Here is a 26,716-nt window from a genome sequence, read left to right as displayed (position 1 = left end):
GTGCTGCTGAGATTTTACTCCGCACAACTTTGGAAAGCCCTGAACAGTTTGTTCTTAGGCTGCTTTTGTTCCAGATAACAAAAACAGAGAGAAAGAGCAAAAAGACTTGTCTTCAACACTGTAGCGTACCAAATATTACGTGTGTACGAGTGTTTTTTAAATCACAAAATAGTTCCTCTGTAATCATGAACTGCTGCTTGTTCAAACTAGCATATTGTTCACTAATGCAGTGTTGTTTCCTACAAACACTGTCTACATGCAATGATATTTCTGGATGTATTATCTACAGTCACTGTTCATACTTAGTATTTTAAGGTTTGTAGAAGTAGAAACGAGGCTTAGGAGATGAACCATGAAAGTAGCGCTACCAGCAGTTGCGGTTTGATTACTGTAAAGGCCTCAGTATGCTTAATATAACTCCACAGTTTGGTCAGGTGTGCAGAGATGTAAGAATAAGTCACGGTTTGAACGTCTGTTTCAAACTCACACTTTTTTTTTTTTTTCTATCCTTCACACAACTACTTTTTGGTGCATACAAATGCAGCAAGTGCAACACTATGCATGCCTTGAAGGAGAGACGGTTTATAAGTGTGCAGCATTATTGCTATTTGTATGACTCATTGTGTTGAGACCTCAAAGACACTCAAAAGACACAGAGTTCTTGGAGAGAGATAAGGGACTCATCACACTTGATATAGCCAGAAGGAGGCAAGTTGAAGTATAAACACTTTTGTCCCTAGATGTGCTCTGAGGACGTATTGTACAACTTTGTTCAGTTCAAGCATACTGAACCTGTGCTTTCAGTGCCCTCAAACCTGTAGTTATCTAATGTAACCTAATGTGCCGTAACACACTATAGCATCCCTTGTATTGTGTCGTGCTGTGTTACATGTACTGCAAGGTCACTATTAACATTTTTCCACCGCATGGTACCAACTCGACTCAACTCTACTCTACTCGCTTTTGGTACCAGGTGCTGATAGTACCCCTTCAATGCAGCGTTGTTACCATAACGATGGTGCACAAAGCTATCACGATGTCATCTTCAACACATCAAACAATTGGGGATATCAAACAGATACCAAACAGAGAAACATCTGCACCTCCTCAATTGACCATGGCGTGGTTTTGTGGGTTGTCCTACTAAAAGTATAGTACAGTAACTAACAGCAATGTATCGGGCTACAGTGAGTGGAGAACAGTCGCCTGGCTGTTTAAAAACGAAAATAGGAATGCCCCGTCTCACACAATGATGACACAGTAGTGACGATTTTCTCTTGTCTGCAGTGTTTTCACGTCACCTTTTAGTTCAGCTCACTTGGAACTTCAGTGGAGGTGATACAAAAAATAAAAAGTACCAGATACTATTCACAACCTTTGCCCAAGGGAAAACCAAAAAAGGCGAGTAGAGTGGAGTCAAGTTGAGACGGTACCATATAGTGGAAAAGGGCTATATGTTGCGTCTGAGTTGTTGCTGGGACAACACGATAGTATGCCACCTGTGGCAGCCTTAGGCACAGTTAATGAGAGACAATTGGAAACTTTAGGCACTTGAGACGGAAGCATCAAGCTTCCAAGCACATGGCACAACACAGAGGTCCATGGGTTGGCATGCTAACATATTTGAGTGCCTACTGGGTGCTAGCCTAAAGCCTGCATGGGTTCTGGCGAGCCTGAGGCATGCCAAACATCTCCCCTTGGTTTGCAAAGAGCGCTCCTGCCTGTATTTGGAGTCTCTCTGGCTTATGCCTCCCCTCCTCACTGAAGATTTCACTCAGAGACCCTCAGGAGGTGGCAGAGACTCTTATCTCCACACACATGCTCTCATACATACACATGTCCCAGTTTGCATGCAAACACACACAAGCAAAGACATACCCCATCAAGACATGCTTGCACATTCCTACAGACAGCAAACAAAAGTATTAAAGCAGTTATGTGGAAGTACTGTGGGTTAGCAAGCACATTTTGACCAGCATTTCATAGTGTAGTGCTCAAATTGTCATAATTTTTATCAATTCTCATCATCACCACCAATTATCATCATCATTCCAGCTTTAGTAGACATTCCAGCTGATTGACATCAAAGAAAGAAATGATGGTGTGGGTGTTGTGTTAAATCTCCCTCCACTAAGTCTCTCTCTTCTCTTCTTCTTTCTGTACTTAATAGCACTTAGCGAAGGGTATTACAGTTGGTGCTCTACATGGGGCATCACATTAAAACCCTCTTTCACACATACACACATACACGCAGTCAGCAGTCCATTTGGATTCATTTGCATGGCATTTCATTTGGATTTTGCCTCAATCGACGGTTTGGGGAGAGGATAAAAAAAAACATCTTTGTCTAATAGCATTTCTGCTCGGTCTCTAGTGCACCATAAAGATAGAAAGCACAGCGGCCGGAGCCGATAAATGAGCGCAGTGCTGCCATGAGCCGACCTGTCCCTCAGGCCTCCAAACGATGGCTATTGGAGTTAATTACAGTTTGCATCATCATATTTACCCAGAGAAGAGAAACAGAGAATAAAACTGGCCTCTGAGCTCACTGAGGTGTTATTTCTATATATATATACTGTACCACTGTGAGGTGGAGTACAATCGCCGCCATGTGAAACATTATAATGGATTTTACTCTTGACCCATGAAAACACAGATCCTGTGTGGATACAAACACACGTCATTAAAAACAACAGTACTGTACGGAAATATAAGTAGAAAAATAGTATTAAAGGACAGATTCACATTTGTTCAAGTCTGTCCTAAAACAATACTGATCTGCCTCTACAGTATGTACATTAAAAGATCATTCCTCCTCTGCATACTGACCGTGAAGAGATATCTTCCTAATGCAATTCCAGTGTAAGAGATGAAGAACAAAATCCACAGTCCTCATTATGTCTGAATATGAATTCCAAAGTTCAGCCGGAGCTAAAATGAGGCTCCACCAGTCAGACTCAGTCACATCAAGAGGGTATCTTCAAGAGTTACAGGCTTTTTATTGCAAAATTACTTCTTTGTGTTTCCCCGGCAGTGTTTCCTGGCTGAGCTGCAGTGGACTGATAGTAACACAAAGAGGAAATTTTGTACTAAAAAATAACTTTTGAACTTTTGAAAATAACCAAATAACCACTTGATTTGACTAACACAGGCTCAGGGATTTTTTTCATGGCCAGTATGGAGAGGAAAAACAATTACAGCAACCAGTAACTGTTTCAATGCACATGTGGTTACGCTGGTATTGTTTTAAGACGGACTTGAAAAAATATGAACTTATCCTTAGATATACTGTAGACCATGTCCATATAAATGTATATATTCATGCTGCACATGCACTGTGTACATTTTGGTACTACAGGCCACCCACACAGCCCCCTCACCTTCCCTGAGAGGAGATCATGGGCTAGAGAAGAAACATCACGGTGATAGACAGTCAGGGTGTTCAAGTCAGGTAATTCCTCTTGGGTTACCTTCAAGTGGTGGAGAACATGCAGTGAGCAGGATGGAATCACCCGTCTCACATCTGTTTAGAAATCAGTAACCTTAAATTGCTGTTTTTATTTCCTTTAAAGGTTTAATTCACCTATATTATATATATTAACAAAACAGATTTCTGCTGCCCTCCCCAGGACAATGGAAGTGAGTAGTATTTCATCGTATTTCATCATGCTAGTAATAGGAACACCGTTTTGAGAGATGTTGCTGTTGAATTTTTTAAATGTCATTTCAATGCTGTGAGAACCAGATACTAAATTCAATTTACCCCCAGTGTTTGCAGGGGCAGCAGAAATCTCAGACATGGACATCTCATAACCTGGATAAAATAATACCCACACTATTTGAATGGCTAGACACATGTAGAGTTATGCCAGAGAAAACATATACTTGCATGGCCATTGAATATTAGTGAATTTTTAGCTTTTTTATATATATATATTTTTATAGAAAAAGACATTGTCTTACGATGAAGTACAAACCTTTCTTGAAAGTATGAACAGAGTAATGTCACTTATATGATAGATTTACCAATTCTATACTCAAATCAAATTTTTAGATGGATAATTGCTATCAAGTTATAATATTTGTATTGCAAAGTCCATGTTTTGGTTGTGTGCGGTTTGAAGCCGTAAGGGAGGTTGTTTTTCAGTGTTACCGCTCACAGTGCTCAGTTGCTGTTTGAGTTTGTATTTCAGGCTCTAGTTAGCTGGCTAGCCATCTGGTGCAGAGCCTTCAGCCATACTACACTTCTGACAGGGGCAGACAGAGAGAGAGAGACAGAAAAATAGATACTCGATGTGAGACTGTGTGTGTGTGTGTGTGTGTTTGTGTGTTTGTGTGTGTATGTGTGAGAGAGAGCGAGACAGAGAGAGAGAGAGGAATAGTTCGTTTCTCTTGTCGCTCTCCTTTCCTGTAGTCCACAGGAAGCTGCAGCTATTGGCTCCTCCCTGTCTAGACAGAGAACTACTTTCGCACACACACACAAACACACACACACACACACACTCTCTCTCTCTCTCTCTCTCTCTCTCTCTCACGAACTCACACACACGCTTGGTGCCTTCTACCATAGCAACTTTGATTAATTCCCAGTGTGCGGTGAGAGGAGACAACATCAGCACCATGGTCAGGGGAAAAAGGCCCACAGTCTGCTGGATGTGACAGCTCCCTGCTTCACACTGATGCCTTATACCCTGCTGGGGTGAGTGAGTGTGTGTGTGTGTGTGTGTGTGTACGTGTGTGTGTGTGTGTGTGTGTGTGTGTGTGTGTGTGTGTGTGTGTGTGTGTGTGTGTGTGTGTGTGTGAGAGAGAGAGAGAGAGAGATAGAGAGAGCAGGTCAGTAGTATGAGTGAGAGATGGGATGGGGAGTGTATGTGCGATGCGTGTGTGTATGTGGCCTCATCTGTCCCCTCGGCCGCATCAGTGCTCAAGCATGTCTTGCTGTGACAGTCCTGCAGCCTGTGTGCCTGTCACACACACACACACACACACACACAAACAGAGGCACACTAAACGAGAGAGTGCAGGCAGGCGCCAACACCAGCGAGGTGAAGGGTCACGAGCGACTGCCTCTCCAATGTTGTGTGAAATGTGTAGATGGCAGTCTCGGCCCATTATGTGCGTACATGCGACTGTACGTGTGTGTGTCTTGAGGCAGACAGGGGGCATCTCAAAGTAACTGGTTATTATCACCTCAATATTTTTCTTATTATGACAATTACATGCTCCAGGAGCGAATTAAGCGATACAGGACGCCAAGCGGGAGTGGTTGACAGCTATTTGGAGACTCAATGCACAGAGCAATTTGCAGCCCCGAGCCAAACAAATTGGATTTGGGCCACTTTGGATTGGGGCCCCAGATTGTTGGGCGTTTGGATCCCCCGACCGCATGCCTGCCTGGCTGGTTAGCTGGCTGGCTGGCTGGCTTCGATTCTTTACACATGACTATGTAGCACACAGTTAGCCAGGTAACAAAATGCTCCATGGCCCTTGACAAGGATTAAGTGTAGACATGGAGTTAGGGTGTATGTGTTGATAAATGCATTATATTGCAGGTGCATTGTGAAATGACTTTTTTATGGTAGTGTTTCTGCAACCATAAGTAATAACTGCGGGTTTATTGGGTATTTACAATTGACATTTTTATAGCCTACTGGTGTTAAGCTTTACCACCTTTTCATGTTATATGCTGCTGCTACTTTTTTGGTCTTAGGCCACACAGCTGTGCTCAAGTGTGTGTATAATCCAAATGAGCCTAACTGCCTCTAAACGAATTACTGGTACGCATTTTCCCACCCCTAAACTGCCACTGGAAAAGCTGGCAACAGCACCCAATTAGGTGAAATGCAATTATTCCCATCCATTCACACAATTAGCCTGTGGGTTAACAACCTAGCGGTACATCCGGCTAGCTCTCTGTGTTTTGGAAAAGCCTTTGCCATGGTTACAGCGGCTCTCTTGGTAACCCCTCCATGTCAAATGGCATTCACCCGGGGCCGCCGGTCGGTTGAAAATATCATTCAGCCCTATTGGTGGAGGCAGGGCATTACATCAGTCTGTTCAGAATACTGGGTGACTTGATTGGCTGAGACAGGGAGTGGTACCATGGGTGAGGGAGAGAGAGGAAGAGAGAGAGAGAGGAAAGCGAGTGCCCCATGTGCTCAGTCGTGCGAGGGTAGATAATGCCAGGTGACAGACTGGCAGGCTGGCAGAGCGGGTGGGCACTCACAGCGGCATGATGGAAAACAAAGGCTTTGTGTGTCAGCGCCGAGATCGCATTAACCAAAACAAGCAGCCATGGACAGACTGCCACACTGACTTGGTTGTCTGTTCCACAGGCTAAGGCATCCATGGATGGAAAGATGATGGGGGATGCCTGTTTCACTTTTTATATGAAATAACATGGTGCTAGGATAATGAGTACAGTGTACGGTGTTTGCCTGCTGTTTACATAAAATCGACTATTTGACAGAGCTGCATAAATTCAAAACAAATGGCTTTTTGACAGATATTTGTAACGCTGATTTTAGTATATAGTTTGAATCTTTTTGTCAACATTCAACATTTTAAATTAGACTATTTTTATATGATTCAGACTCTGTGTTTTTCAATCTACAGGCTACACTGAAGTCTGAAAAAATAAGATTTTTTCTCATGATTTGGTGGCATCTTAACTTAGGGTGACACTGTTTTCACTGTAGCTGTTACAGTCTGACTCTTGTGCAGTTGTCCACTAGCTTATTACCATATTACACTGACCTCCAGACTTCAGAAGAAAAGACTGATGTCACATACTTGTGATGAGTGCATTATTCTGTATCTGTTACTGGACCTTATTAAGGAGGTAGAATCACATAACAAAAACATTACAATAAACATGCAAAAGGTGTTTTTTTGCAATATGTGACAGTATTCCCTTTATATTTGTGTAGGTGTTGCTGGGTTAATTTTGAGACATAAACATAAACTCTAAGTGACATATAGACACATTTCTGTCTGCGGTAACAGCAATGGTTGCACGGGGCTCAGGTGGGACAGGAGTGGAGGGTCAACAGGCCTGGTATAGCAGGTAGGATCAGCTGGCATACACCCCCAACTCTTCCCCTTCCTCCCCAAGCGGGCACCAGCCAGGAAACCGGGGGGGTCACTTACAGGTGACTTCCCCCATACTCAGCTACAGCTGGGGCACAGCCGCTTTTGTGTGTGTGTGTGTGTGTGTGTGTGTGTGTGTGTGTGTGTGTGTGTGTGTGTGTGTGTGTGTCTGAATGTGTGTGATGTGTAGTTAGGGGGCAGCCATCACATTGGATTCTCCTTACTTCTACCACTGTCTCTCTTTCATCTCTCTTTCTCTTCTCACTCCCATTTTTGTGCAGTGAGAATTCTGTCAGCAGTATTGGTGGGGAATCCCTGGAATCAATTCAGGAGGGGGAGTACCTACTAAGCACACACACACTCTCTCTCTCACACACACACAAATACACAATCCTCTGCTCACCACAGGGAACGAAAACTGTAATATGAACTTACCCTTGGTCTGAATGAAAGCCCATTACAATTCATTTTTACCACTGCACCGCAGTGTACAGTGGTGGCTTCTTCTGTGGTTAATGTTTTTGCTCCCCTGCCATATTAACCGCTGTCACTACCTCAGCAGGTCACAGAAAAGGCAAACACTGCTCATGCACATGTAAACTTTTAACCTTTTAACCTGTAGTGCTTTATGAAAACAATGGAAATATGTTTGCTTTTTCCTTTTTTTCTTTTATAGATAATACAATCTGGTCTTTTAACCATATAATCATATTCAACCATGCTGAAATAGTTGCAATGGTACTATTTCATTATGACATAATAAGAAACTGGGGAAATTTTGTGCTTGCTTGAGTTTAAATTTGCCACCTGCTGCATGTCACCTCTCATAAAATGCTTGGGTGAGCTTTATAAATACTCACTGTAAGTCCTTTCTTCTGTTCCAGGATCTGTCCGGCTCGATTGATGACCTCCCCACAGGGACGGAGGTTGGTCTGGGCTCAGCCGTCAGCGCCGGTGGCTCCTCCAGCAGCAGCAGTAGTAGCCAGGGGGAGCAGGGAGGCGCCAGTAACCAGGGACAGTCCCCCTTCTCCCCACACGCCTCCCCACACCTCCCCAGCCAGCGGAGCGGCCCCTCTCCCTCCCCTGTTGGCTCGCCCGCAGGCTCCACTCAGTCCCAGCAGTCCCGATCTGGCTCTGGACCCATCTCTCCTGCCAGCGGACCCTCTGCCAACACCGCCGTACCAGGTAGGATTGCCATTAGAGCCACTAAAAGTATGTGCACATGAATCTCGATAATCTCATTTTATCTTGATGAAAGGTGCAACTTGTAGCATAACTTTATTAGTTTAATCACCGCAAACAAACAAGACTATCACTGACAAGATTTGCTACTGGAACCAGACACTGCACTGCATTTTACATCGTGTACCGCCAAGTTAGATTCCCTGGGAAATTTGCAAAATTGCTTTACAGCTTAAGGGGAAATTGCTTTGTGCCACCAAACAAGAGGCTGCTGTTTGAAACCAAATTAGAAAACAATCACAAACATACCCCAGTCAGTGATGTCACACCAGGCGTATTGCCTTTGACAGCTGATGAAAAATAGCTGCTGTGACATCACTGATTGGGGTGTGGCCATCGAGAGTTTCTCACCAGATGTTTTTCAGTGTTTATTTTCTGTTTGATAATAATAGTCCTTGGAGGATCTTTAAGGCATTGCCATTAGTAAACCTGTTGCTGCTGAAAGCATTTCACAGTTATCACACCTACATTTCTGTTTGACCTTTCCATTTATTTTGCTATTTAAAGACCAGAGCCTGATTTCATTTGTTTTTAAATATGTGCATTTAAAGAGGATTTTAAAAAGGTCATGTAGAAAACTGACCCTGGCGCAGAATTGGTATACATGTTTCCACAAATAACAGCATTCCAGTATTTAAATGTATTGTGTGTTTGCAGTCTGAGAGTGTATTGCAAGGATAAAGCTTTTGCATTACACCTTTGTATGACCAAACAGGCAAATAAATCAGACAAGGAAAAACAGGGGTGAACTTGTTTTTTCTACATAATCAGTCTTAATTTAACATGGTTATCCATTATAATATTTTCCATGTAAACATATCCACTGAGGTTTTCCTTGAGTGTGAATTGAGCAGGGTTTGACCTCTTTTTAGAGCAGCCTGGATGACCCATAGCTGGTTGCAACATCTTGGTCTAACAGCATCTTTTTTTTTCTCGTCTCCAACTCACTATATAATCCATCCAGATCAATTTTCATTCTGCCAGTTAGGACAGAGGATGAAGCCGAGTGTACGCCTCAGCAGAAGACCAAATAATATCAATCCAGCTTGTCTAGACTTTCTTATCTCTGGTCCATTTGAAATCCTGATTCAGACGAATATTACAGCTTAGTGCGGAGCACTTCATGGAATGTGTCTCATTCATTTTCTTCACACGGTTTTTGTCTTTGCATTGTGGGGATTTGTTAAGTCTTTGATCACTGTGTTGTAGGAACATGTCCCTATATTGCAGTGGAATTTTAATAGAGTCCATCTCCCTGCTACCTGTGGATTGCACAAGTATTTCCAACATTTATGTCCAGACAATATTTCCTCTTCACTCTGAGTGTTAATGAATTGAGACTAGCTCTTGGTGGAGGACCTCCCATCCGATTTGTAGCCTTATCTAAAATATGGCAGGCCAAACAAGACACCAACAGGATTATCAGACAATGCAGGGTGCGCCTGTTTGTCTCCTGAGGCCACATAACCGTTTAGATAAACACTTTATAAACAAGTGTGGATTTGATTTCCCTGAGACAGGCCGTGTGAATGAGTGTGTGTCTGCGTACATGCCGTTCCCTCCTGGCCTCCCCGTCATCCCACCACCTCTCTGCCCAACTGAGTGACTGACCGGCGCATCAGCATATCTCAGACCTGTCAGTCACTCTGACGAGGCGGGGCAAAATGTCTTGAGTTGAGAACCTGACGCCAGCTCCTCCTCCCTTTCCTCTCCTCGCAGCCGCTTACCAGAGTGATTGACGCTAATGAAAAACTGGGACAGTGGGTTTCCAGGCGCTCGTGCCAAGAATCATGACAAGAATCCGGAATGAGGCGGCAAAGATGGGAAGCGAAACCGATCGCTGGGACATGATTAATAAGAAAATATTTTAAAATATTCCCCATGCCAAATAAATGGTGATAAAGCATGGAGCAGTGAGTAACATCTGGCATGTTTTAGCGGCTGTACTACAATCAGTTTGAATTAGATCAAGGAGCAGCCAGCCTATGAGAGACACAGGAGAACTAATGTGGTTAGCACACATCTGATTACTAATGCTCTGCTTTCTAACGCTTCATCACAAGTTAGGACACTTTGGTTAATGTTGTCGTCATAGTTCAGAACAAGTCAGTGAGGACAGGAGGGAGCAAGGGACTTAACAAGCAACACAGTGTATTCATGTGTGTGTGTGTGTGTGTGTGTGTGTGTTGTTTTCTGAGATTTGTATCTTCAGTAGTCTCAGTCTGTAGCCATAAAAAAAAAACACACATTCCTCATTATTTAAAGCAGTTTTGTGAACAACAGTGTCATCAAAATAAACAAAATAAGACAAACATTAATAAGCTAATTAATTAGTGTGAAAAACTAAAACTGTTTTTATCTGCGGTAGTTTGAGCTCCAGTCAAGTAAAAGTCAAAACACACCATATCTTGCAGCTGCATTGCATTCTGCTCCATTAAGACTGCTGTCAGTGGAGAAATTGGAATTAGCAGTCTCTTCTATAATGGATTCTGCCCCATGACCAACATCAAAATCAGCTGTTTGCATTAATGATTTAGGTAGTTTTTTTTTTCTCTGTAAACTCCACTGTAGCTGTGCTGTAAATGTGATGTCATATTGTCAGTTTGGGCAAGTATCCACATACAGGAAAATACAAAGAAAAACTGTAGCCGCATGAGTCTTAAAGGGAACCTGTTATGCTCATTTCTTGCTCTATATTTTTATTCTGGGACTCCACTAGAGTAGCTTTGCATGATTCACAGTTGAAAAAAAAAAAACTCATTTATTTTATACTGCTTGTTATGCAACCCCTCAGTTGAGCTGCTGACTGAAACAGGCAATATTAGCTCAGACCTCCTTAAGAGACCTGCTTAAAAGCCAACTTTCTTCTGATTGGCCAACGTCCAGAAGCACCAAGTGCTTGTCCTCTTACCTTCTGAAAGCAACTGTAAAAAAAAAAAAAAAAAAGAAAAAAGTAACTAAATCAATTGGAAATGGCAACTTTTCAAACCCATCTGTAATATGAGAGTGAGCATATTCAAGCAACCAACAAAGATTACAGCAGGACGTCTCTGTTCAGTAAATATTAGGCCCATTACCTGCTTGTTGTGTGACATAACAGTGGATTTAGTCTTTCAATCACAATCCGTATAGAAACATTTTTCTATATGTTCCCCTTTTAATAGTTTTATGTGTGGGATGTGCTAAAATGCAGACTGAAGTAAATGGTAAATGGACTTATATAGTGCTTTTCTAGTCTTACTGACCACTCAAAGCGCTTTACAATACTTGCCACATTCAACCATTCACTAACACGTCCACCGATGGAACAGCCATCAGGGGCAATGTGGGGTTCAGTATCTTGCCCAAGGGCACTTCTACACGCGGCCTGGAGGAGCCGGGGAGCTGACATCAGCACCTTGCAAAAGAAGAGAAATGTTGCAAACCAAGTGTTCAGAGCAGCCTGTTAAACTTTGGCCATGTTTAATATGGACATCCCACATTATGTAAATGACAGAAAATAGAGAAAAGCACAATAGATCCTCTTTAAAGTATTTTAGTGTGGATCTTTCGTTTAAATACAAACAAAACTGTGTGTGCTTGTGCGTTATTCTGTCACCGGTCAGCCTCCCTCTGTGGAGTGATGCGACATGTCACACAGCTGAGCACTCACGGCATACACGTTACCCTTGACAGCGGTCAGAGGAGAGCAATTTCATCATGTCATCCTTTCACCTGGCTGTCAAACACACACGCACACACACACGTAGAAAAAGGCAGGTAAAGCACACATAGCAGCACTTCAGCACACATACCTATAAACAGTTTATTTCACACTACACATATATGGTCACACATATAAATCACCTATACCTGCTCGCATGGATGAGCTACAGTGTTGTTTGTGTGTGTGTGTGTGTGTGTTTTAGAAAAAAAGTCAGACGGGGGGAGACTGACAGATTGCCAGCCTATCATACACCCATACACTTGCACAAATCTATCTTGTCGGAGCTCCACAGCATGCCTGTGATTCTCTTGTCTCCTCTTCTCTCTCTCCCCCCCCCTCTCTCTTGCTCTCGCTCACTCTGTCCCTGTCTCTCCATGAAGCAAATCCAATACACTGTAACATTATCCGGGCCTCGCCTTGCTATTTGGATTCTCTCCCGGAGCCAAAAAGGCACACACAGGGCCAAATTGATTTTCCTGTTGCGCTAGATTTGTGACAGTCGAGCAGAAATCACATTGCTCAACCGCCAACCTCCCCCTCCTCTTCCTCCACCTCGTATGCACACGCACATACACAAAAACGGCCTCTCATACGCACACACATACACACACCCCTCCTTCCTCCCAGTGTCTCTGAAGCAATTCAGAGCGTCCTCAGAATATTTTTCTCCTTCCATGAGACATCAGGGACAAGGCAAGCAGACATTCGTCTCATCTGAATGGATGTGGGGCAGAATGGGAGGTGCCGGCTTTCGAGCTTCCATCGCTGACTGTGAGCTGTGGGAGCAAGAGGCAAAGTCATCCAGTCAAAGTTCAGAGCACAATGTCCTGAAATAGTTGAGCCAGTTAGTGTCGTCCCAACTGCAGCAGCCACAAAATCCATCAGATGGGCTGATTTGCATGTGTTTGTTTGACTTTCCAAAACCCTGTATTTCCCGGATATTTCTAGATGTAGATAACATAGTGTTTGCTGTGCGCGTTTCGAGTGTGTACATGGGCTGGTTTGACAAGTTGTCTCCGGGTTGACAACCTGTCAGTATGGCGTCACTTCCTGTCAGCCTTAGTATGGCTATCACTTCTTCCCAAAAATGCGTCAAAGGCATATCCATTACCAGGCTGAACCTGATACATACTAAATCAAACTTCACACAAACAGAAACTCAGTTGTCATCAGCTCGGATCGCTGTTGCTGATGGGATGGAGCTGATAAGGTGCAGAGATGCCTGCTGCTATGTGAGGGAAAATCCCACAACAGATTTCAGTGTCAACAAAATATATTGCAAGAAAATATTCTGCTCATCTGACGCTTTTCAGATCTAAAAGTAGTGGAAGTTCTCCGGGAAGCAGGCTGTTGCTCCACAATCACCTACAGATGTTCACTGGGTTGAGATCTTGTAACTATGGAGGCCTTAGCCATTCAGTTCCTCGTATAGAATCATTTGCATTTGTTTCTCTATTCATTTATTCAGGTTTTTCTTTTCATTAGTCACCCGCCTGTACACATACTGCAGTATATACTGGGTTATTGTACAGAGAAACTGGGGTTGAATGTTTTCCCATTCAAAGCTAGTTGCAATGCTGATATCACTAAGGGAATAGCACAGCATGTTTCTCAAAACAGATTTTTCCCAATCAAGCTTTGCTTTGTTTGAAAGAAAAAGTGACCATTTTAACTACTTAGAAAATACGTCACCATGGTGATCTTTGTTTAGACTGAAAGCCCTAACACATAGTAAAGAAACTAGATTGGAACTGTCTGTATTTATGCCCTTCTTCAGGTCTGGTCCGTGTTTGGATATTTTTATCTCTCTGTGTGCGCCTGTGTTTACACATTTATGTCTGCATGCCTGCCAGCCTTTGAAGGCCAAACTGCAATACTTTTCCACATTGTGCAGCTACTAATTGACACAGAGCACATCCACACTCCTCCATGGCCCAGCTTGCTCTGTCTGCTGTGCAAAATCACAAATACTCATCTCTCCCTCTTCTATTTTTCTCTCTCTTGTTCTTCTCTCTCCACCAAGGTCCTCCGAGGTCCAGTTAACAGTGCCTGCCTGCCCTCCCTCCTTCCTCCCCCTCCCCCTGTTCCACGTCCTCTCACCTCTTTCTTCCATCTCTCCTCACCCCTCCAAGTTTTTATTTTCTTCTAAAGAGGTGATTGGAGCTCGCGGGCGAGCGCTCGGGAGAGTTTAAGCTGTTTATCTGCGCTTCGCTTCAAGTGCTTCCAGGGCCTAGAAAAGGACAGAGAGGTCAGGGCGAGTGGAGGAGGGAGAGGGGAAGGACGAATAGATGGAGGGTTTGAGACAGAGAGGGAGAGAAAGCCAGGCCTGTCCAGTTTGTTAGCTCAAGGATCCTTCCCCATGAATCTCCTCCAACCCGCTTTATATCCACTCTTGTCCTTTACATTGTCCCCCAGACTTGCCTGTGGTTTGCACTCAGTTTTTCATTAAAAAATACATATATTTCTGTCTCTAATTATGGTAATTAGAACCACAGAAAAAAAACATGTGCTCTTTTTCCACACTGAGGTCAAAGGTCAAGCATAGACGCCTGGAAGGAACAGGAGTGATGACCTCAGATCAGGCTTATATGCAAAAAGGTGGCAATTTTTTTTTAAACAATGCCATTAAACGATTTCCCCAACGAGAGAGAAAAACAAATTTACAAGCTTCAAAATATCAGACCAGAATAGACGCTGCAGGGTTGCTCATCCAAAACTTATATTTTTCCTCTGTTAGTGGTGAAAGTTATTACAAGAAAGCAGCGGAAGAGGGTGGGGGAGTTGAGTTTTTATGCGAGTGTGTTTTGCAGTGTAGAGTGTGAGGAGCCGGGCAAGTTTTCTAGTCGCACCACTCCCTAAGAGGCTGTGTGGTGGGAACACTGCCTCTGGCTGTCCCTGTCCCTCTCTCTTTCTCTCATTATTTTTTATCGTGCTCGCTTTCTCTTATGTTCCCTCTCGTGTCTCACGTTCCCTCGTCCCCACCCTTTCCTCCCCATCTCTGTTTGTCTCTGCTGCTTTCTTCGCTCAGAGCGTCGCTGTGGTACAGGACTCCCACCGAGGAACAAGGCTGAATTTTCCATCCACATTTCTTCCTCTGTTCCTCCCTCTTATTTCTCCACATCTCTCCCCCAGCTCTCTTTCTCCACTTTTGTCCTCTTTTTTTTTTCCGTCTTCATCCCCATCCACACATCAACCCCACCACCACCAAAACTCTTTCCCCACCTCCCACATGCCTCTGTCTCTTCTCCTCCTGATGGCTGCTCGTGTTCGAAGTGAAACAGCAAAATGCCCTCCCCACAGGCATTATATTCACAAAGCACACCGTCGGCCAAAACAGAAAAAAAAAAGAAAAAGACGGCGCCCGCTTGCTGTGTTAGCCGTTTAGAGAAATCCCATTCTAACTCCGTCCGAATGGAAAGCCCTAACTGGAGCACAGTGCGCAATTATTTTCTCTCCCCAACACCTATTTTCTTGCTTTCTCTCACTCCATCGCTCTCTCTCCCCCGCATCCTGCTCGCTGTTTTTTTAGCTTAAGCTGCAGTTTTGCTTTACTTACAGTTGCTACTCAGCGTTGGAAGTAATGAGGATCTTGGGAGAGCGCTTGTTTTGCGAGCCACTGCAGGCCTGCGCTCGTCCCCTATAGGGAGAGTTAACTGGCATTAGCCCCCGGCTTGGAGAGGCATTGACTCGCACCCATAGAGATCTAAACCACCATTATTGGAGCCTGCTGTTTATCTGCCTCTTTCCCCTAAAGACGCAGCAAGTAGGGGATATTACCTTGGTGTGTGTCTGTGTGTGTGTCTGTGTGTGTGTGTGTGTGTGTGTGTGTGTGTGTGTGTGTGTGTGTGTGTGTGTGTGTGTGTGTGTGTGTGTGTGTCTGTGTGTGTGTGTGTGTGTGTATTTGTTGGGTGGTGCAGGTGTGTGTGTGTGCATTTACAGCCTAAGGGTTGTATTAAGAGATGGTGCTGAAGCAGCCCTTTCTCTCTATTCTACACCAGTCTATTAGTGCTCACTGCTGTTACCTCACTTTAGCAAAAAATGGCCCCCGCTGCTCCAGGGGGTCTGTGTTTGTGAGAAACAGTGAGGGAGTGTGAATGTGTGTGTGCAGTGGAGCTAAGCAGAGGCATCACTCCATCTTTGTGTATACCGACAGTAAATCTGCACACACTTGCAAGCAAGTGCGCACGTCTGCTAATGCACACCCACACCTTCCTTTCATCAGCAATTAATAAAAGTCTTTTCACTGACTGTCTGGTTGACTTTTCTTCACTGACATTACACACACACACACACACACACAGTAGCTTCTAAGCTTAATATTACCAGGGCCCTGAAACAAAACAGAAATATGGCCACAAGTACTCTCCCTCGGCTTTGAACTTCCCCGGCATTTGCGTTTGAAACCCTGATGAAAAAAAGCTTCAAAGACCACACTCCCTCTCTTCAAAGGAGACTCAGGGTTGTCTCAACAGTCCTTGTGGAAGAGAAATTTAAAATGTGTATTGGGTTTTTAGCAAGGAGCATTATCTCCAAAAATGCAATGAACTGCCATTACTTTTGGCCCTTGCTGCCTTGTATCATGAGGAGAGAGTAGAAAATGGATGTGCTCGCTAAGTGCCTTTTTATAAAGAGGAAATTACAGTTATTTGACTCCTCAGCAACATTCCAAAGAGCATCCTCGTTCTAGATACCTCCCTGTTTGTTCTTCATGACTTCATGCAGCATGTCTCATCCTTCTAAAACCCTGTCCGCATGATCAAAACATCAGATCTGTTCATCTTTAAAGCCTAATGCTCTTTGATGGATCACTGTTCAGGACAAACATTTGTACAGGTGCGCTCATATCTCTCTGATGAATGAATTGTAATTGAAACCCAAAAATCACAAATTATTTGAATACAGAAACAAAAATCACCAAATTATTTCAAAATAAAAGTACTTTGCCTCTCAGATTCTCTGAAACTATTTCGGATGTGAGTAACAGCTTCTTCTTTTTTTTTGCAATGATTTTCATTAGTTTGTATTTGTGTATGTTTATATGTGTGTGTTCAGCTGGGCTCTCGTGGAGGTGTAAATTGCAGATAGTGGATAAAGATTGCCACATGTGCTAATTGTGCTGTAGAGGACCTATGGGAACACTAGCATTACAAGGACCAAGCACATACATGTGAAAACATACATAGTTAAAACTTAAAAGCATCATTACTGTCAAAAAGATACAAGCATGACCACAGTCATCTCATCATCATCATTTAAACAAAGCCCGTGTTACACTACAAAAAAAATGCACATGTACTGCAAAAATACACACACTTGTACACAAAAAGTTACATATCCTCTAAAGTTACTGCCAGACAATCTTGGACACAAGACACACAAGTAAAAGGAAGATGGCCTGGATGGTGAAGGCATTTCCATACTATTTATTTGTTTTACATTTTCATTCGTAGCTAGCTTTTTTTTCCGTGGACAGGCAAAGATATACAGTCAGCTCCTGCTGACATTTAGGTCTCTCCCCTCTCTCTCTATCTCTCTCTCTCTCTCTCTCTCAGCAGCATGCGGAGAAGAGCTGCACGTCAAAGATTCAGTGTATGAATTATTAATGGTACGGATTAAACGTGCCAGGACTCACTGTGGAGCCTGTTTGTTTTATTTTGACGTAATTATTTAATGGTACCTTGTTAAAAATGATAGTGAGGAGAGGAAAGGAGAGGAGAGGAGAGGAGAGGAAAGGAAAGGAAAGGAGAGGAGAGGAGAAAGCAAGGGAGGAAGGACAGAGGAGAGGTGAGAAGAGGCTTTGTTTGGAAAAGTAATTGGTTGTGAAATAATTACGATGTGCTCCAAGCTTGACTCATTCATGGGGGGGGGGGGCGAGGCCTTGTCAACTCTACTACTTCTTCTCTCTCATCTGTTTTTCAATTCTTTCACAACAAGGTTCTCAGTTTCTTGTTTTTCTTTCTTTTCCCTCTTTGTCTTTGTTTTCTCTCTGTCTCTTTCTCTCTCTGCACACACACATATACACACACTCATATGTCTTTGCATTAAGCTCATCTCTGGTGACAATTTACATGGCTATGTGGAAAGAGTAGTGGAGCATGGAGGGCACAGTTCCCTATTTATACCTTCATAGTGACACACACACACACACACACACACACACACACACACATACACACATACAGTACAAGCTGCTGTCACCACCACTCTGCCATCCAAACAAACACAGTCTGACAGCATAGCTGGTGCCTGGCATGCATCCTTGCACACACACACATACACAAACACACACGCACACACACACAAAGACTAGCCTTTACTGTAGGGTTGGCTTTCATAGTTTAAGGGTTCAGTAAACTCCTGCTAGCACGCTTCATCCCCACTACCCATCCACCCATCTAAAACCGCGCAGCAGCTAAATCTGTCCCTGCAGCAACAAGTGGCCATGACCCTCTCCAAGACGCTTTAGGCTTCTCCTGTCACACTTACACACTACTAACGCTTACACACATACTACACAAACATCACAATGTAGTGTTAATATACACACTTTAGCAGAAACAAGCACATTCATGAGAGTGTAGATCATCAGGGGCAGCATTTTCCTACATACGACTGCACACAAACATACATACACACATACCAGTGGCGGAAAGTGGCTCAAATACTGTATTTCAGCATAAGTTTGTGGAACTTATATTTAACTGTAGTATTACTGTTTTATGCAACTTTTTCCTCCACCATGTTTATTGGACATCCATAGTTACTAGTTATTAAGTTACTTATTCAGATAAAAATGAAATTAAAGTCCCAACACAAATACGAAAATTTAAAATTTCCTCTCCTCAAGCTGGTATGTTAAAGGGCTTATGATAATAAGCCAGTTACATAATGTATATCATAATAACCATTCTGGAATGGGCACACAGTCCTGCTAGCATTTGTGTATTTTTACTTAAGAAAATTTTTTAAACGAGGACTTGAAATTGGATATTTTTTCATTGTGGTATTGCTACTTTTACTTAAGTAAAGTCGTACGTCTTCCATTGTGTTATCTCAGAGTTGCTTCAACGTTCATAAACTGACGTTTCCCCTTCACTCCCGCCACATGGTGATGGACTAACTAATCGAATATTCTCTCTTTGAAGCAACGCCGCTGGATCTATTCATGTGTGAGGCAGGGGGTCTGTGTGTATGTATGTGTCTGTGTGTGTGGGTGTGTGTGTGTGTGTGTGTGTGTGTGTGGGTGTGTGTGTGCGTGTGTGTGTGTGTGAATATTTGAGAACATATCCTATGTGCCTTTGTGCTATTACGTGTGTTTCCTTGTGTGCTTGAGTGTGTTTATTTACACTTGTTTGTGCAATTACTTTTACGCCTGTGCGTGTGTGTGTGTGTGTGTGTGTGTGTGTAGGCGGCCGGCCGGGTGGATGGAAATGTTGTTTATGCAGTTTTATGCAAAGCAATTATGTTGACTTAATTGGGTTTGTTTATGTGGAGAGTGTGCCACCCCCAGTCATGTATTACTGCTATCATGGACAGACACATCACAGACACACATATGCATACACACTTCTTGAAACAGCACTTTCTACTGCATGATTGACTAATGTGAAGTGTTCCTCTATTAGAGCAAATATATATTCACTGTGAGTTTTAAGGACACTGTAGCAACAAAATTGTGTTACTACAGCACTCCAGCTGTACTTCATCCACGGTCCATGATTAGTATCGGCACATATTCCTATTTCTATAGAAAAGCAAATCATATACTGTAATTGTAAAAATATATACTGACAATCATCACTGAACATGTACAGTTGAATAACTTCAACATTTCTTGCATGTTTGTTCATGTTGCATGTCAAATACATTATATTTAAGCACTGTATTACCCATCTCATCCACAGAAATGTACAATCAGTATAGTTTAAATTAACAAACCAGTTTTCCCCTTGTCTTTCCCTCTCGACATTGTCTCAGTTTTGAATCCAAAGATAAAAGGTTAATTTGCCATCTCTCTCCTTCCTCTGGGCCAAATCAATCCACCATAGTCTCCGTCTGCCATTGTTCTAATCAGACCCTCAACTCACTATTGGATTTCAATGGAACAGGCGCTGCCCAAAGACCTGCACAACCACCTAATCAATGATCCTCAAATGGCTGTGGTTTTCCATAGGGGATCGCTCTGACTTTAATGCTTACACAAGGAAGTGGCACAGGGTCCAATGACTTGATATGTCCTCTGGAAGTGCATTTGTCATTTAGCTAATAGTGAATCACAAACAACTTCATGTATAGTGATTGTGCTTGGTTCTTGTTGTTGTCTGTAAACGCTAAATTCTCGACACTCTAGACAAAGCCAGGGCAGCCTCTGTCTAAGCAACACTACAGCTTAATACTGATAATTCCTCATTGTTTTTCTTTTGTCAATCAAATGACGGGGAACTTTTTGAACCAGGTAACTTTTGCAATTGAAAGAAATGCAGAGAAAGACAAAAGTGGTCTTTCAGGGCTTTATTGTTACAACAGTTTCTGCAATTTCATTCAATTTTCGAGCAAGGCAGATAGGAAGCAAATATAAATCCATTTTGTATTGGTCGCTTTCATGCAAATAATGGAATTCAATTCATGCAAAACATTTTTTCTTTTAATGTGACAGCTTTTGTTAGAGAGACAGGATTGTACCATTGTAGCCCTAAAATGAGTCGGTGCCACATGTTTGTCTGAATCTTCAAGTCCTGACTTCATGTTGTTGTGCAGGTTCCACCATGGCCCCACAGAGCTCTGGCAACGGACCAGATGGATCCCACCCACCAATCACCCGCTCACCTATGGCTCAGGAGAGAGGTATGTGTATGTGTGTGAGCCACTGGCTTACATTTGATATTTGGCCTTGTCTGGTGGGAGAATAGTGAAGGTTGTAATAGTGGAATGCCATGTGTGTAAATATGTGTGCGTTCATGGCATTATTTTTATTTTTAGTGAACTTATTTGCTAGAAGCCTTAGGAGACCCAGTGTGTATGCTGTAGCCTCTGTCTGTATATCACATAAATAATAAAGATATACTGCGTACTTACAAAATCAAACCACTCAAAAATGGAAAAAGCTTTGTTTCTGTAGTGAGGAGTGCATGAAGATTAGAGACATTAGCAAAGGGAAAACAGAAATGGTATGTTAGCAAAGTTCAGAGAATAGCACCACTAAAGATTTTCTGACTTCAAGCATGAGGCCTTAGCACAGACATGTAAACAATTGTACTAGACTGGCTTAATGCAACATTTTCTGTCTGTAAAACCATACTGTTCCATAATGAATTCCTTCAGCAAGTATACCGCCCTCTTTACAATTTCCATAATGCTCTGCACTCTTGACAACACTACTATGTGTTTGAAACTTTTTAAATACACACAGGATCAAAAAATAGTCGCTGTAGTTAAGGCTGAGCAGGTCCACACACACACACACACACACACACACACACACACACACATACACACACACACACACATACACACACACACACACATACACAAGGTCTTAGCGTTATGCTTTGTAGGTCATGGGAAAACCACCGTTTTGTAAAAATGTTACAGTAAATATTCACTCAACTTATCCTGGATTTTGTTCAAGTCAGAATGTGTGTTCTTTTGATAACAGCACTTCAGTTTTGACCACAACTTGTTGTCAAAGGCTTAAAACATGAATGCTAACCCACAAGCCACATGTGCCAGCCAAACACGAATGTTTCCAGTAATTATGGCCACTTCTCGACTATCTCTAAAAGCGTCAGAATCGCTCGTTTAAAAACAAAAAAAATCAGCATCCACACAACTTTGCAAACAAGCTGAAAGACTAGGATGTAACCTTAATGGAATGACTGTGATGCTCCCTCTCTATCACCCACCAAAGAGCAGTTAAGTCAGAGAGAGACAGAGGGAGTGGATGGATGAAGACAAAGAGAGAGAGAAAGTGAGGCGCTGTAAAAGGTTATTTCCCAACATGATGAAATCAAGCTGGAGATTTAATGCTGCTCTCTAATGCCTGTAAACCTCGAGCCCTCCCCAGCCCAGTCCAGGAAAACACAGTGCTGGTTAACAGGACTGGCTGTTGTTTTCGCCTTTTTTTTCTATCTAGGATTAAACCCCCACCCACCCCCACCCCCTCCCGAACACACACATCCCACTTTGCTCAAGTGCCTGCCTCCCTAAGAGCCTCTCTCCACTCTTCATTTCCATAAATCCGCTGAATGTCCCTTTTTTGCCCCCCCCCCACTTTCTCTCGTGTGCTTCGCCGGCTGCCTGTTGTTGTTGTTGTTGTTGTCCGGCTGAGAGCTTCATTCGCTTTGCTTGAAAGAGAGAAAGGTTTATGTGCATGTGTGTGTAAAGAGGGAGAGGGAACGAAGCAGAGAGAGAAATCCTTGAATGTGTTATTTGCTTTTTTAGCACTGTCTGCAAAATGTTCCTCTCCCCATCCATTTTCCAGGCAATTTAAAGTGCGGTATTACACACTGTATTTTTTTTCTCCTCCTCTCCCAGAATCCCCTTACCCTAATGGAAGCAAAACATTACAATAATGTCCTCGCTCCTTAAACCCAGCACTCGCAGCCTAAGCACTTTCAGGCCCCAATCGCTCTTTCCCTCCGTTGCACTGTCTTTCCCTCCCACACACACTTCTCTCTCTGCCTTTCTTTCTGTCTTGGCCTCTGTCTCTTTCCCACACACAAACACACACTCACATACAGCTTTTATTGCTCTCCTTCTCTGTTATCTACCCCCCCCACCACCACCACCACCACTCAGAAGCACAAATATGTACATGCATGTATACCCACATAGCATTTTTAAACTTCTATCTCCTTCCTCTCCCTTCCCATTTTCTCTTGCTCTCTTAGCAAAAACAAGGAATTATACAAGTGTCAACTTGCACTTTCCAACCCCGTCGTTTCCCTAAACACCAAACTCACTAAAGAGTCAGTCTGTGCACGCTCAGTCAATAAAGCGGATAGCTATCAAAGTTTACACTCGAGCAGACCCAATCCATTTACACCTAATCTGCTATACTGAATCCCCCCAACACACACACACAGACACACATCCACACCCACACACTCTTTCTTTTTCCCTCAATGGCCGTCCAGCGACCTTTCCCCATTCGTGGTGGATTGGGAGACCTTTCTGTGGGTTTTAAAAACGAACGGGGCGGTTTGAAAGAGCGAAGCCCAGGCGAGGATCGCTCCAAATGTCAATTTGAATGGTGGAGGCGAGTTTGGGCCTGAGAGGCTTTGACACATCTATTGACAGAACGGCTTAGAATAACATAGTAGCCATGGTCAAATCACTGGTTTATTCTGTGGAGAGTAGAGAGTCTTTTTTTTTTTTTCAACTTGAGCGTACCAATTCTTTGGCACATACACGTAGACCCAGCTTTTGCAGCAACATACATCTTTCAGGCCAGGTATACACTTGACCTGTGCTTTTGCAAGTGATAAAGTTCATTACATCTTCTCTCTGTGTTTGTTTATTTGTGCTCAGGGTTTACTTTAAATGTCAGCCTGTCCATTTTGTGTGCTGTGTGCATGCTATGTTACTTACCGATGTGTATTTATGAGTAACAGGAGCCAGTGCCAAGATAAAAGATTAGAGTTTTCAAAAGGAAGGGTCTCTTTACAAGAGGAAATTGAATGGATATCCTCCATTTATCCATTTATTGAGCCAGAGAATGATCCCATCTACCCACACTCAGTCCCTCAGTCAACATTTGATTTCACTGAGCAGGTACATTCATGGCTGAAGCACCCTCTGGGTTTTTTTTGTGTTTTATAAGCAAAGTGTTAACATTGCTTTTTGTGTTTATTTGTGTTTTTCAGGGTTCATGTCTAACATGCAGAGGAACCAGGCTGGCTCCCAGTTTGCTTCTCCTCAGTCCGGACCCTCCATGTCCCCGCACCCTTCACCTGGGGGCCCATTGTATCCAGGGATGGGTCCTTACTCCCAGAGCGGCCCCACAGGCCCTTATGGACCTCAAGGATCTCAGTATGGACACCAAGGTTGGAGCCTGTGTGCCTAAATGGGCATTTAGTACACATTAAAACTTGTTTTCAGTGGCAGAATTACACATAAACGAATTTCTGGAAGATCGGTCCATTGATTAACCTTGTACTGAAAAAGCACGTACACCAATGTCATCTGTAGGTCTTTGGTAGGCTAGCGGTTCCAGCGCTTCACACAGACTATTCAACTAAACTACTGTACTGGCGAGCTAATCACCAACACGCTAGCAAGACAGGAACATGCTAGCGTGAGTCAGTAGCTCTCCTAGCTGAAGTTTTTTTGGTATTATACATTATTTCATTCAATGAAGAGTTTTATTAAAGAGGTAAATGTTTTGCAGATAGTCTCACAACTGTCTGCAAATACTAGACGGTTCAACACTGCTAATAAGCTACAATACGTTTTTCCATTTTGGACTCTGCGGCTGTCCATTCCCTCAAAGGCGAGCACTGCTGAGATGCCTTGGTGTATTGGTCAACGGCACAAATTTGCACATAAAAAGATCATTAAAGTTCAAAATGTTGAGATAATTCTTGATATTGAGTTCACTGAATTGTTAGTTTAGAGCCCCTGAGCCATTAATCTACTTAAGACTCAATGGCTGATCTGGGACTCTAGGTTTGTAATTTGACCAAAGAGTAAGTCCACGCTAAATTTCCTTTAAACGCGAATGTGTCATTATCTTGGTGCTCTATTATTAAACTAAGTCCTTGGAGCAGTAAATATGAAACAACTCCTGTCACTCTTTGTCAAAAATAGAGGATATAACTTTCAAGCCACAGTTTAAAAAAGACTATTCAAAACCAAAAGCGAGAGAATTTGATTTCACACAAGCTATGACGCTTTTCAAGTTTTCAGATGAATTATTAATCATGAAAACCATTAACAGGCTCTGTATTGACTTCTTTTGTTGACTTTTACCTGACACCAGATTTGTGGAGAAGCTTCTGCTTTCTGACTAGTAATATGGAAGTGATGAATACCTTGTGTATCATTCATTCAGAGAGGTTATGGAGCAGTTTGGCCTCAAAAGGGAATGTCACATTAGTCTTTTTTGATGAATGTTGGCCACCATTCCGCAGTCACACTGGGCCTTGACATCAGTGTCACTGGTTTCAAAGAGAGTTTGCTAATGAGGAATACAAAAAGACTCACTTTGAAAGACATATCCATCTTCTGGTTCTGTTTCTAAATCTATTTGTCTCGTTCCGCAACTCATACACGCACACACAGCCACAGTCTTCTCCCGTCCTCTGCGGTGGGTCCCACTGCGGGCATTAAAAATTGGGATTTCTGAGAGTGTGACTCTAAGAATATTCATGAGACACTTGAACCCTGGACAGACCTCTTGACTCTCCTCATGATAACATTATGAGGTAGCTCCAGACTGACAAGGCAGACTGACACGTTGTGAGGTTTATCCACTGAATGATGATGTCTAATCCTGTAATCGGGCTCAATGTTTTAATATAAGCCTCTCAGAAAAGGGGCCAGTGTTTTTAAAGTCTTATTAAAGACAATAAAGGCCCTACTCAGATGTGATATAATAGTAGATAATTGCTAAATTTCCTTCAAATACATGTTAGATACTTTTGTAAATTTGGTAGTAGTGATTTTTTAGTGATTGCAGAGGGATGTTATGTCTAGATAAGAGCAGTCTCACACGTTCCCTAATCCTAAATCCAGTACCAAAAATAGGAACTTCAGAAATAGTTATGGCACCTTCTCATGTCTTAAAAGCACAGACTCGACTTCTAATGAGACGTTTACTGGGTTTGACATGTTGCGATTCATCAGTCTTTCATGAAATACTGACAACTGCAAAGATTCATATTTAGCGTCACACATGGAGGGAAACTCTGCTCTGAGGAGTCCAGCTTGTTGGACCATTATGCACAACATGCAAACACAAGGCTTCAAATATCAGTAATCAAAAGTATCTTAAGAGTTTAAAAGTGTATTGCTTCACATTTTAATATATGCAACTAAACTAACAGAATATATCCAGTTAGATTTTAAACTCTCTGCTAATTCAAGCTGCTGTTGTTCCAAATATTGTTAACTAATTTGAAAAGTGTTAAGTTAAAGTCCTCAGTGTGATCAATGTGGGAACAACATATCTGTATTTGTTTGTTCCTGAATAATCATCGTGATAAAGCCTTCCAGACTACAGTCTTTGCTTCAGTTTACCATGTATGCAGGCCTGTTTGATGAACCATTTGGTAAATCAGTCACATCAACCATCGATTTTTTGATACTCAAGAAAGAAAAAAAAACTTGGAAAAAAAAACAAGTAACAGATTTCAGGAAATTTGTGGGGAAAAAAAGTTTGGATCGCTCTCTATAATTAAGCATTCTTCGCTCGCTTGTTTTCTCCAACGTGCGACTCCAGGCCATCCAACAAACGTTGACATCTGCTGTTGTACTTCGTTTTCCGCCTTTGGCAACACACCAGACGAAACATTATGGTATTTTTTTGGTAAATGTGTGTTTTAATGTGTCACCTTGATAAATGCGCCCATCCGTGCGTGTGTTTTCCCAAAACTGCAGCCTCTCTCTCGCATTTGTTAATGTTGATTAATAGCCCTAATGCATTTGGTATTTGGTCTCCCTTCTCCACCCACTCTTATC

At 42.6% G+C, this 26,716-nt stretch overlaps 1 protein-coding gene across 1 annotated transcript in view; it reads left to right on the top strand.

The window, feature by feature from the left end:
• Window positions 1-26,716, top strand: part of LOC111225998 (AT-rich interactive domain-containing protein 1B-like) — a 178,992-nt gene that overhangs the window by 116,163 nt on the left and 36,113 nt on the right. The window contains exons 5-7 of the mRNA XM_022751071.1: window positions 7,974-8,274; window positions 20,795-20,881; window positions 23,902-24,081. Coding sequence (XP_022606792.1) covers window positions 7,974-8,274; window positions 20,795-20,881; window positions 23,902-24,081 — 568 coding nt within the window. The remainder of the gene's footprint in view (window positions 1-7,973; window positions 8,275-20,794; window positions 20,882-23,901; window positions 24,082-26,716) is intronic.

The sequence above is a fragment of the Seriola dumerili genome, unplaced genomic scaffold (assembly GCF_002260705.1).
Source record: "Seriola dumerili isolate Sdu_G_001 unplaced genomic scaffold, Sdu_1.0 BDQW01000149.1, whole genome shotgun sequence".
In the NCBI taxonomy this organism is placed as follows: Eukaryota; Metazoa; Chordata; class Actinopteri; order Carangiformes; family Carangidae; genus Seriola; species Seriola dumerili.
Note: the sequence above shows the minus strand (reverse complement) of the source record. Positions and strands in the feature narration are given on the sequence as shown.